This window comes from Otolemur garnettii, unplaced genomic scaffold, assembly GCF_000181295.1.
Source record: "Otolemur garnettii isolate 467f Iridium unplaced genomic scaffold, OtoGar3 scaffold00013, whole genome shotgun sequence".
NCBI classification, from domain to species: Eukaryota; Metazoa; Chordata; class Mammalia; order Primates; family Galagidae; genus Otolemur; species Otolemur garnettii.
The window spans coordinates 8,365,006-8,378,600 of NW_003852408.1; the positions used below are offsets into that span (position 1 = coordinate 8,365,006).

The following is a 13,595-nucleotide window of genomic DNA, read 5'->3' on the forward strand; positions in this document are numbered from 1 at the left end:
TGTGTTACAGCTCACAGCAACCTCATGCTCTTGGGCTTAAGTGATTCTCTTGCCTCAGCCTCCCAAGTAGTTGGGACTACAGGTGCCTGTCATAACGCCTGGCTGTTTTCTTGTTGGAGTTGTCATTGTTGTTTAGCTGGCCTGGGTTGGACTTGAACTGCCATGTTTGGTGTATGTGGGTGGCACTCCATAACCACTGTGCGACAGGTGCTGAGTCACTCTCTTCATTGTTTTAACTAGGTAGCTGTGTGATCTTGGATAAGCCACTTAGCATCAGTTTCCACTTTTGTAAAGTGAAGAGGTTTTAATTTGAGGTTTAACCTTAGGCTTGTTCAGGCTCCTGACATTTCAGTAGAAGACTGTGTTAAGTCTGAGAACTGAATGTCATCTTCTGTGGCCTTTGTCTGAAAATATTTTGTGTGATGTTTCAAAAATCAATCATCTTTCAGTCTTAGATTTTTCTTAAGAATATGAAAGGGACGTTTCAGTGATGATGGTTAATTCCTAATAGGTAGGAAGCAATGGGGAAATTAGCTATGTTCTTACTTGAGAGAAAGAGAGAAGACTTGGTTTTCAATGGACTTGGTAATACATTTTTGTAGTAGTTTTATTTGATAAACCTTTGGCTATCATATTGTATTTGATTAAAGTTAGGTTCATTCAGAGACAAAGCTAACCGGCAGTTTATATATTTTTTGGTCATGTTTTTTTTCTCTCTCTTTGGGTTGTGTGTAACATTTGGGTGTAAACAATTTGTTATTGTCTTATAGTTTACAGAATTTTTATATGTTATCATAGTTTTAGAAAAGCTAATACATTTATTCACTTTAAAAAAGCCTCAGTGATTAGAAAAAAAAGAAAGGCAGAGTTTCAAAGTTGTACAGCTACTCCCATAAACTTACCCTCATCACAAAAAGATGAACAGTTGTGTTAGTCGTGTGTATATTGTTATTCCTTTTGATAATTTCTCTGAAATGATTGAAGGATGGATCAGAGGCATTTCTTAATTCATCTTTGTATTTTGGCCATATTTGACATAAATATGACTTGCCTTCTGCTAACTTTAACAGTGACCACATGACATTGAACATCTGGTTAAAAAAATAAAGAATAGTATAGCAACTCAGTTTTCAATCACAAAGATGCCAGTCAACCTATGAATGGATTAATAAACTCTGGTATGCGTATGCCATGGAATACTATTTGGTCATAAAAAAAGTCAGAGACTTTACATCATTTGTATTTACCTGAATGGAGTTGAAGAACATTTTTCTTAGTAAAGCATTTCAAGAATGGAAAAATAAGCATCCTGTGTACTCAAAATAATTTGAACTAGTAGATGAACAACTTCAGGCCCACACCAGAGGAAAAACAATTAAATTCAAGAAGTAGGGAGGGGTGAAGGGACAGAAGGGACTCAGTAAGCTCCCACCTAATGGATACAATGTAGGGGTATATGGTCCTCCTGGGGACTTTTCCTAACAAATGCAAACAATTTAACCTAATTGTATGTATCCTTATGTTAATCTGAAATAAAAAAAAGTGTTTGGATTTAATAGCATATTGGGAAATAGAGCAAATTTTATTTTAAATATTGGTCTTATAGTAATTTCAATATTACAGTGTTTTCATAGAGATAGTCTGTAAGTATAATGTTCGAAGCGTTCCAGGAGAGATGAATATTATATTCTCTGTATAAAATGTGCTTCAGGGAGCCCTACAACATCTTTTCTTTTTTCCATGGGCGAAAAAGCACCAGTGGTAGGACAGTGACAGACTTCTTGCCTCAGTGAGAATTCTTATATGATTGTGTTTTATTTGTTGTGATCAACATCAGGTTATGAAATGTTAAACATATTTTTTCATATATGCAAAAATCATTCACTGGAATATAGTTGAAACAGAGTTGTTGCTGTTAATTGCTTTCTGACTTACATGGCCTGCAGTAGGCTAATCGGGAAGATTGACCTCCTTGTGTCTTTGGAAAAAAATTATTTCATATCTTCCAAACATTTTCAAATGATTTTTAGACAGCTTATTCATGTTGAGGACCAAAATGCAGATGATAATTGAACCTTCTATTGGTTATTTAATTTTCACGTGAATTTTACTCCTTTTATAATTTAATGATATTAGAAGCCAGTTGAGTATGGTCAGGTTAGTTTGTGATTTCATGGACTCATCCTAGGCTGTTGTGCTTTTCTTATTGATAATCTTTTCTCTTTTTCCTTGACAACAGTTATTACTATGATGGTATACTTTGCTTCCATCAGGTCTCTGCTGTAATCAGAAAGCCAATTAACCAGGCATCAGTAGTCTTTACATTTAGTTTTAAAGTCATTAATAAACAAGGCTATATGTGTCTCTTCGGTGTAAAAAAGGAAGAAACAAACTTACATTTATGAGCAAGTGCTGTGTTGACAGACTTTTTTAATTGCCATACAGTACACCATGTCCCCTTTCTCTGGCCAGGAGCAAGTACAGAAAGTGAGGTTTGGAAAATAAAGTAACTTGTCCAAAGTCTGTTTATTTGTATTTATTATTTACTTATTCATTAATTTATATTTTGGTTAAAGTCTTTATATGTGTCTATGGGGCTATTTTCCTCAGAGTTTGGGTCTTTGGCTGTATCTTTGTTGGGAGACATTGCTTAAGGAGTAACTTAACAGATAAATGGGATTCTTGCAAATGTCTTAAATCATTATGTAGTCATCTAATAAGATGGAGTGAACTGTATTCAAATCATATTTTTAAAATATCATCTAGGCACTGCACTGTGAATTATAAGAGATAAAAAATGTAAAGGAAGAGAGACTGTATCTACTCTGAGGTGCTTATAGTCTGGGAAGGAGCTTCCTTACGTAATTAATATTATTTAATAGTTTGGTTGTATCTGATTAAAATGCTGCCATTCCTCAGATGTTTGTACCAAAGCAGCTTTTTTGAAGCTGAAGCTCAAAATTAAGATCAAGCATTTTTCCTTGTTTATTTTTTCTGGCTGTGTCATTGTGAATTGCATGGAATGTCAAATTCTCACTCTTTTCCCCCACACACCCTGTTCTAAATTTTTTCTTGTAAAAAATTATTTACAGGCAGCTAAAGACTTCTTGTCCTTTGTATGTTGTGGATATCAAGAATTTAGTTCTCTTCCTTTTAGTTTTAATTTTTCTCATGATGTAGTTTTCTCCAACTCTTAATTTACTGCAGGAGCGTCAAGATGTGTAAGTATACCATAGACTGACAAGCTTTCAAATTCAGGCATTTTGAAAGTTTTATGTTTTTTATCATTTGAAGCAATGTAGAGGAACAATTAGATGTTTAAGAAAACAAAGACTATTATATAATTATTTTTGTCATCTATATATACTATACTAATAAGGAAATTTAAATCCTGGATTGGGGGGGAGGTAAGGACAAAGGTGACTTAAAAATTAAAATCTGATTCATTTTTCAAAGTCTTATTGAACTATAAGCCCTTAAGATAATACCTAATTATATCTTTCCTTTAAACCAAAAAAAGAGCTTTTGTTTCTTTTCCTGCTGATGGAATTAAAATTTTCTTGTTTATCACATTGCAGTTTGAGCTTCTTGGGAAAATGTACAGTATGCATCTAATAATTTGATAGCGAACATAAAATATTTGTGTATATATGTGTTTGTGCATTTTGTTTTTCTTGTTTTGCTGAGGCATTGGTTGCTGAATCCCTTCCTGTGTTTGCATTTTTTGGTAACCCAAGTACATAACTTTTATCAATGTAATTAAAATTCTCCTTAAATAATGTAGACTGTTAGTTTAAAAAGAATATTAGTACTCTTTATAAAAATACACATAAGTTTAAAAATATACTTTAAATTTTATTGCTGGCTGAGCGTAGACAGATGATCTTATGGTTAACATATTGATGAGATGAGACTTGAGTATAGTCCTTTAAGGAAAACTTTCAGTGGCATTTAATATTGTTTCTGTATCAAGGATATGTGAAAGATTAAAGTTCATCAGTAGTGTATTATAATTATTTTTCAGTGTTGTGTTTTCATTTGATGCTAAGACTTAAATCATTTTCATGTAGTAATCTGTACTTGAAGCCTGTTTCATTTGAGTGTAGCTTGTTGATCCTTTCCTGAACGGCTTACTCTATCCACTATTTTCTTCCCACTTAACCTTTAAACAAATGATTAAGCAGCCTTCTAGGCCTTATTTAAGTGAATGGGAAAAATCTGAAAATAATACTTGATATATGAAATTTGAGAGTATATTGCCTGCACTTTATTGTCCTTTATTTCTTTTATAAAAAGAAATTGTCTTTATGTCTTTTATAAAAAAAGACATTTGGTTATCTAAAAATTAAATTGCTGTAGATAAGCATGTTTAGTCATTTTTCCATATCTTTATGCTATTGATTTTTAAAAACGTTCATATTTATTTAAAATAGTCTTGGTATAACATGGGCAAAATAATAAACTTTCAACAATTGTTTACAGCCTTCTTAGTGGCATAAAAAAATGATCAGTTACTTAGGAATCTCATGGGCTAGTGGAAGAAAAAGATGCACAAATAGATAATTATGAAGCAGCGTGGGAGTGTCGTGATAGTTATCTCCTGTAAGAGCTGAGGTGGAGTCCAGGATGCTTAAGGAGGTCCAGGATGACACTTGAGCTATGTTCAGAGGATATTTAAATGAAGAGGCAGAGGGACACGAAGACATTGGGGAGAAAAGGGAGCGATGAGTAGGGAGAGCTGTGACAGTGATAGAAGTACAAACTGTATACTGATTGAGAATTCCCTGTGGTTTAATGTTGTTAGGGAATAAATATAAGACAGGTAGAGAAGAAAGACCTATTATACGACTATTAACAGGGATATTGGATGCATTTGTTTGTTTTAATGTGATTTTGAGGGAGGTAGATTTCATGAGTTTGGAGTTCATGGTGGTTGCAAGGCTATTGCAATGAAGATAAAAGTTTTAAGACGGTGTATGACAGTTAATCATTGAAAAACATGATTTTGAACTGTGCAGGTCCACCTATGCAAGTGTTTATTTCAATAAATATATGAAAATTTTTCACAGATTTGCAACAATTTAAAAAAAATAGTCAACCTGTGCAGTCTAGGAATATAAAAATCTAAGAAAAAGTTGTGTTATAAATACATAAAATATGTGTAGATACATCTATTTTAAAAAGTTAAAATTTATCAAAATTTACACAGTTGAAGGAAATGTAAACATGCAGTATTGTACTCCTGTAATAATTTCATAGTCACCTCCTGTTGCTGCTATGGCGAGCTCCAGTGTTAAAGCTGTGTGACTCTGATCACCTCCATGTGAGTTTATCTTTGCAGTAAATTGTATATTGCAGTAAAAAGGCAATCTTTGAAATTCTTAAGGTTTTTTTTTTTTTTTATCATTTTTAGTATAATACTGTAAACCTTTAATACCATGAGACCCACTCAGAATGCTGGTACTGCAGGAAGTGCTGTAAGAAACAACGGAGTCTTGACACAATAATAAAAGTTGAATTGATATGTACTGTATATTGAAGTCTGTGGCAATTGTTGCCCACCTTTTCAAGATAATTGAATCCAGCTTAAGGATCAATGTAAAAAAGAAAAAGGGAAATTTGTGCCAGCTGTGCCAGTGGGCATGAAAATCTTGCATTTTTTGTGAAATATCTTTTTATCTCAAATTGAAAATGCAGCTTTTATATGTGTAGCAGGATTGCTTTAAAAAAAGCATGACTATAGATTCTAAAATGATTTGAGAAAAAACAGTCCTCATATGACAACTTACGGTAAGAGGAAAATGAAGACTGTGAAGCTAGAGAGTATGAGATGCCAGCAAAGGATGGTTTGATAATTTTAGGAAGAGGTTTGACTTAAAAAAATTTCAAGATAACAGGAAAAGCAGCTTTTGTTAACCAAGAAGCACCAGACAAGTTTTCAGACACTTAAGAAAATCATTGAATAAAAAGGATATATGCCTGAACAGGTTTTTAATGCAGATAAAAAAAGTCCTTTTCTGGGGGGAAAAATGCCACAAATGACATTTATTAGTAAGTAAGAGAAGCAAATAACAGGATTTCAAGAAAGAAGTGCTAGGTTAACTTGAGTGTTTAGGGCAAATGCAGTTGGGATTATTATCAGGATTGACCTCATCTGTAAAGCTGCTAACTCCAAGCTTCAAAGCAAAAAAGGTAAACACTATGTGTCCCTCCTTTGGTTTTTGCAGCAAGAAGTCATGGACGGTACCATTTTCTGTGTTCATTCCATCAATTCTTTGTCCCTGAAGTTAGGAAGTACCTTGTCACTAAGCGACTGCCTTTTCAAGTTTTTTGATAATTGGACAGTGTCCTTAGCCGTCTAGAAGTCTGTACATTCAACAGTGAAGGTGTTGAAGTGAAGTGGTCAATTTGGCCTTAAATACAAAATTCTAATTCAGCCTCTAGATAAGGGGATCATAAGATCTTTCAGGCTTATTACAGTAGTTTATGGAAAGGATTGTCAGTGTGTCAGCCCTATGGAGGAGAACCGTGATTTAATGTCATTAAAATCTGGAACAATTATGCCCCTGAAGATGCCATTGTTGTTACAGAAAAGGCCATGAAAGCTATCAGGCCCCAAATAATAAATTCCTCCTGGAGAAAACTGTGACCAAATGTGACTTGACAGGATTTATGATAGCCAGTCAAAGAAATCCTGAAAGAGACTGTAGTTATAGCAAAAAAGTGAGGGATAAAGGATTTTGAGATACAGATCTTGAAGAAATTCAGGAGCTAATAGACACCACACCAGAGGAATTAACAGAAGACAACTTGATGGAGTTAAGTACTTCAGAACCAGTGCTAGATGATGAGGAAAAAGGCGCAGAAGAAGCAGTGTTAGAAAACAAATTGGTAGTAGACAATCTGGCAGAAAGATTTTGAGGATTCAAGATTGCTGTTGACTTCTTTTATGAGATGGACCCTTCTATGATATGGGATTAAATTTAAAGCAAATGGTGGAAGGGAGATGGGTACTATATAAAAGCATTTTTAGAAAAATGAAAAAGCAGAAAAGTTAGACAAGTTATGATGTATTTCTGTAAAGTTAAACTGAGTGTGGCTGCTTCTGCCTCCCTTCCACTTCTGCTACTTCTGCCACACCTGAGACAGCAAAACCAACTTTTCTTTTTCCTCCTCCTCCACCTATTTAACATGAAAGCAATGGGAATGTAAAATTTTATAGAGATCCACTTCCGCTTAAAATAGGTGTTCCTTATATTCTTAGTAGCATTTTTTCTAGCTTTATTGTAAATATACAGTATATAATACATGAACATATAAAATAATGTGCTTACTGACTTTTACCTGTAAGGCTTCTTATCAACAGAAGTCTATCAGTAGTTAAGTTTTGGGGGATTTGGGGGAACCAGTGAATAGGAAGAAAAACATAGGAAGATTGCAAAAATAAAAAATAAACAGAAAGGTTGTAGTGCTTGAAAGGTAAGTGAAAATTCTGTTTTAAAGTGTAGGAGTAATAACCTCTTTAAAAAGCTGCTGGATAAGTCAAGTAAAATGGGAACTGAGACTCTGACTGTTAGATATTAGCAATATAGAAGTTACTGGTGACCTTAAGAGTACTTTCTGTGAAATGGTAGAGGTGAAAGCTTAATAGGGGTAGATACAAGATATAATGGAAATGCGGGACTAGAGACAGAATCTTCCCTATCTTCCTGCCTGTCATTCCTTTGTAAATGTAAAGAGAGATTAGGGGGTGCTGGAGGAATATGTGGAGTTGTGAGGATTTGTTTGGTAGGTGGGAAACTGACAATTTTGAATACATGTGGAATACAAGAGGAAAAACTTTGATGCTGCTGAGATGGATGATTGCAAAAGGGAGGTCTTTGCAGAGGTGATTTCTGATGGAACAAGAGCATTACTTGTCAGACTTCTTTCTGTATATACTGTGTATATATCACCTGTTAAAATTCAAGATCTGTTTCTGTAGATTAGGGATGGGGCCTGGAATTCTGCAATTCTAATTAAGTTCCTAAATGATGCCTATGTTTCTGGTTCCTTTGCTGTACTTTGAGTGTAAGAACTTGGCATTTTGAGCATAAGAACTAGCAGATAAATTAGATAGGTTGGTGGATATGGTTGAAAGGTAAGGGAGACTTGGTATAAAGGATGATTTTATTTAAAGTGGAAGGTTCTGCTTTAGATAATAATGGAGGGAAGTCTTAAAGGATTAGAAAAAATTGCTTCTTTCAGATCTAGAAACTTTTAAAAGATAGCTCTTTATTTCTGCTGTTAACATCCTTATAAGTCATGCATATATATAATTATAGCCATATCATAAAATATTTACTATATGGACAAATATAGAAAGATTTTCAACCATTGGTTCTTTTTTTTTTTTTTTTTTTTTTTTGTTTCTTCTCTCTCTTGGATATTACAGATGACCATGGATGAAAAATACGTTAACAGCATTTGGGACCTTCTGAAAAATGCAATTCAAGAGATCCAGCGTAAGAATAACAGTGGTCTTAGTTTTGAGGAGCTCTATAGAAATGCATATACGATGGTTTTGCATAAACATGGAGAAAAGCTCTACACTGGACTAAGAGAAGTTGTTACCGAACATCTCATAAATAAGGTATCCAACTTTAAAGGACTGTTGCTTGCTTATATTATATTGAATGTAGAAAATCTTTTATACCATATTGTGCTTTGACCAGAAATATTCTTTTAAAGGCTTTAGGAAGTGTATAGAAATTATTAACTCATGTCTGTATTGTAAAACTTCACTTAAAACTTATAATTATCTAAATCAGAGTTTTTGATAATTGAAGGAAGATGAAGTTTGTGAATATAGAATTCATTCTACATTATAATCATAGTGAAGTAAAATTCAGTAATTTACACATGCTTTTGTGTATTAATATGTTAATTACAGATAATTACTTTTTCCTTAAAATGTTTTAGTCAGCCCATTTTGGCTGTCTTTACTTTCTCTGTGTACTTGAAAACAATAAAACTACATTGCTTAAAAAATATTCTCTAAGACATTCACTAATTGAAGCTGACCATATTTATTTTAACTGAGTTCTATGATAAATGTGAATTTTTTAAAAGACAAATTAATGGCTTTTTTGACTTCAGGAGGATGTATTTTTTTAGAACAAGTGTATTTATAGAGCAAACTGTTATATTGCATATAAAATGTAATTTTGTTTATAAAATAGTTTTACTACAATGTCTTGCTTAAATTTTTCAAATAAAATGTCAAATACCACAGATTCATATAAACTTCCCACAGTTTTTGTGTAGTATTGGGGTATTCATTTTTCAAATTTTATTTAAAAAACAGAAAAGTTCCCTGTATACTGGTGGCGCCCGTAGCTCAATGGGTAGGGTGCTGGTCACATACATGAGGCTGGCAGGTTCAAACCCTGCCTAGGCCAGCTGAAAAAACAATGACCACTGCGACAAAAAAAAATAGCCAGGTGTTGTGGCGGGCGCCTGTACTACCAGCTACTTGGGAGGCTGAGGCAAGAGAATCACTAAGCCCAAGAGTTTGAGGTTGCTGTGAGCTGTGGTGCTGCAGCACTCTGCCAAGGGTGACAACTCTATCTCAAAAAAAAAGAAAGAAAAGTTCCCTGTATAGTACAGTGAATTAATTCCTGTGAACCCTTCCTTTAGATTCATAGTTAACATTTGCTACATTTTTGCTAGTCTTGTTGATACTTGTTATTACTATTACCAGTGTTATTACTGAACAATTAAGAGAATAAGTTTTAAATTTCACTATAAATACTATATTTTGTAACATTTCTTTTAATAATAAGTAAATTCTCTTACCTAACCAAAGAACACTGATCAAAATTAGGCAGTTAAATATTAATGTAACACTGTTACCTAATATAGTTCATATTCTAATTTCCTGAGTTATTCTGTATAGCAGTGATATTCTTCATAGCAATTTGTTTTCTGATCCAGGATCTAATCCAGGATCACACACTCAGTTGTTCTTTAGCCTTTCTTTGTCTTCCAGCACATTGACATTTTGAGGAGTGTAGGTCAGTTGCTTTGTAGATTGTCCCTCAGTTTTTGGTTTGTCTGATTGTTTCCTCATGACTAGTTTCAGGTTATGCATTTTTGGCAGGAATAATACGTAAGTGATGTTGTGTCCTCAGTGCATCACATCAGGAGGCACTTGATGTCAGTTTATCCCATTATTGGTGATGTTAACTTTGATCACTTGGTGTCCGCCAGATTTCTCCACTGTGAAGGTACCTTTTTTCCCTTTGTAATTCATAAGTAATCTGTTCAGATATATTTTGAGACTGTATAAATATCCTGTTCCCCCCAAAACTTTCATGTGATGGTTTTAGCATCTGTTGATGATTCTTGCATGAATCATTATTACTGTGGTGGTTACAAAATAGTAACTTTTTATTTCTACTCTTCCAATAATTCATTTCTCTTACAGGGGATTACTTGAGCTGGGTAGTTAGTATCTCATGAAAGAAGGTGATTGTGTTCTTCACACAATCAAAAGTTTTTTAAAGTTCCTACTGTGCACAGCTTTTCCTGAATATATAGTGGATGCAAAAAGATACGATACTATCCCTTCTGGGCTTTTTACTCTGATATGAGAGATGATTTACACATTGAGATAACAATGTGGAACATTCTGTAATTAAGTGGCAAATGAGTTGTATAGGCAATAAATGACTTAATAATTCAAATGAAGGAGAGATTACTCTGGGCTGTTAAGATTTCATGGGAAAGGATGAAATTGAACTGAAACTTGAAAATCTTGGATCTTTGTGAATAATGCAGAAGGGGTTTCAGGATGGCAGATGTTGTGTGATCATATAGAGTTGAACTGGTTACGTTTAGGTGGTACGTAGAGTTTGATTGAGGTATATAATAATCATAGGGATTAGTGGATTATAGTGTTGCAAAGATGGTTTAGGAATAGATTGTAGAAAAATTTGAATGCCAGACTAAGGAATTTATACTAACAGTGGAGAACTATTGGAGGTTTTAAAGTGGGTGATAATGTGACAGTATTTGAAGATGTGATTTTAAATGGATGATAATGTAATAGAACATTATGAGAATGAGAATGGGTGATAATGTAATAGAATGTTATTACAATTGAGAGGATGTTTACTAGAATCAGGAGAAAACTTGAAAAAATCTGAGTGAGTCTACAGTGAGTCTAGAAATGAATTGATGACATCAGAAATCCTAAAGTAAAACTAGACAGAATTTGGTTTCTAGGAAGGAGAATTATGATGCCACCACTAGCAGTATTGTGAAGTTATAGTGGAAAATTGATTGACCTTTAAGATAGGAGTTTTGTTTAAATTGTACCGAGAAATTTTGTAGTTGGAATGTACTTTAGAAATCATTTCGTAAGTAGGAAGATTGTGAGATCCTAGGAAGATGCTCAAGTAGAAATACTGAGGAGTAAGTGCTGGAATCAGAGAGCAAAGAGCCAGAGTCAAGGGGTGAATCTTAGGAGCAAAGTGTGGAATAGGTATGGGAAATAAAGAAGACCAATTTAAGAAGTTTGGCATTGGCTCAGAACCTGTAGCTCAGTGAGTAGGGTGCTGGCCACATACACCGATGCTAGGGTGGGTTCAAGCCCAGCCCAGGCCAGCTAAAACAACAATGACAACTGCAACCAAAATGTAGCCGGGTGTTGTGGTAGGTGCCTGTGTGTGATCTCAGCTACTTGGGAGACTGAGGCAAGAGAATTGCTTAAGCCTAAGAGTTTAAGGTTGCTGTGAGTTGTGATGCCGCAGCACTCTATCGAGGGCGACACACTGAGACTCTGTCTCAAAAAAAAAAGTTTGACATCAAAAAAAGAAGAAACGTGTAAGACTTTGTTTAGTGCTACAGAATGGGAGAAGATCAGAACAACTGAGTTCTGGGGTGTGGAAAGTGTATGGGATTAAGAGTAATGGAGAAGAAGTAAATTTAGAAGAGTGGCGTGTTCTCATTTGCTAGAGGTTCTATAGAGAATGATAAGGACCACAACTAATTATTGTTTAGCATTTACTATGGGCTAGTGCTTTTACGTGTTTCCACTTACCTAATGGTCACCTAATGTGTCAGTACTGCTGTTTACCTCCATTTTACAAATGAAGAAACTGAGGCAAAGAGAATTGATGCTTTATCCAGAAGCAAGTAGCTGCTATGCAGCCTGTCTGGAACTGGTTCCAGGCAGTGTGTCTTCAAGTTGTGCTCTTGACTTTGTTTTATAGATCTACTCCTGAGGCAGAATGAATTGATAAGGATGCATCAAAAAATGCTGAAATTCAGGATGGGTATGCGGCCTCAAGTTAATTGGCTCACTGTCTGTGACGCTATAGCCCGTTAAATTCCAGGAGTCCTTTAAATTTTACTTACTATAAAATAAGTAATATTTAATATAACATATAAGAAAGTACATTTAATATAAAATATAAGAAAGGAATTGAAAGTAATGTCTCTGAGATTCTTTATTTCTAAAACTGTTTAGAGGAATTGAATCATCTTCTGAAAATGAGATGAAGAGACTTGGAGTAGTGGCCCTTGTGGGGAATACACTAAGGAATTGCCAAATGAGAAAAAAGCTTAGTAGGAGTTGGCTTTGAATGTGGGATTTGTGGGCTTTTTTTAAAGCAGTACTTTGTAGCTTTTGCACAGATGTGGGGGAAAAGAACATTTGTAGCCATGTTTTATGGTTGAGAATTGGCTTATCCAAAATATGAGAGGAGGAGGAAAGGCCAGAATGTGAGGTTAGTGTTTGAGGTGACTGGTTTTTGGACTCTGAAACATGGTCAAGTAGATTGAAGTCACATAACTGTAGCTACATGAGAACTCCCAAGAGCTTTAGAATATTGTAAGTTACTTGAAGTGGTCCCCTATCTAAGGTTAACTGTTATCTTCGATGGGGTGCTATAACAAATACCATAGCCTGGATGACTTAATCAAGGAACAGTTATTTCTCACCAATTTAGAAACTGGGGAATCAAAAATCAAAGTGCCTGAAGTTTCAGTTCCTGGTAAGGGCCCTAGAGGGGCCTGGTCTGTATCTTCATGTGGCAGAGAGAAAGCTCATGACTGTCACCTTAAAAAGGCAGTGGTCCTTTTCATAATGGCTCCACTCTCGTTACCTAATTACCTCCCAAAGGCTCCACCTCTAAATGCTATCACTTGAAGGATTAGGGCTTCAAAATATGAATTTAGGAGGCACAAACATTAAGTCCACGGCAACTGTCATTTCAAAATATAGGCCCTTCCCTATAACATACTCCAGAAAACAGGTATTCATGTTGATTATACTAAATACATTAAAAAATATACAGTATATGCTAAATCCTTATTAAACTTTTCTTACGTGTAGTCATTAATGACAATCACCAGCATCTGAAAATGTCCTTATCTTTTCTTTCCCAAACACTCATTTTGAACCATTTTGTTTTTAACTAGGGAATTAACCCATTTCAGCATGTCTGTTGATTGATTATTTTAATAGAATTAAATTTTTCTCTTATGTTTAAGATAGGGTCTCACTTTATTGCCTGGGCTGCAATAAAGTGGCATGATCATAGTGTACA

The 13,595-nt window shown here is 34.6% G+C and overlaps 1 protein-coding gene across 1 annotated transcript in view; it reads left to right on the plus strand.

Annotated features, from left to right (window-relative positions):
• The window catches only part of CUL3 (cullin 3), a 108,969-nt gene that overhangs the window by 11,517 nt on the left and 83,857 nt on the right, over window positions 1-13,595 (plus strand). Inside the window, exon 2 of the mRNA XM_003784897.3 lies at window positions 8,435-8,632. Within this exon, the coding sequence (XP_003784945.1) occupies window positions 8,435-8,632 (198 nt within the window). The remainder of the gene's footprint in view (window positions 1-8,434; window positions 8,633-13,595) is intronic.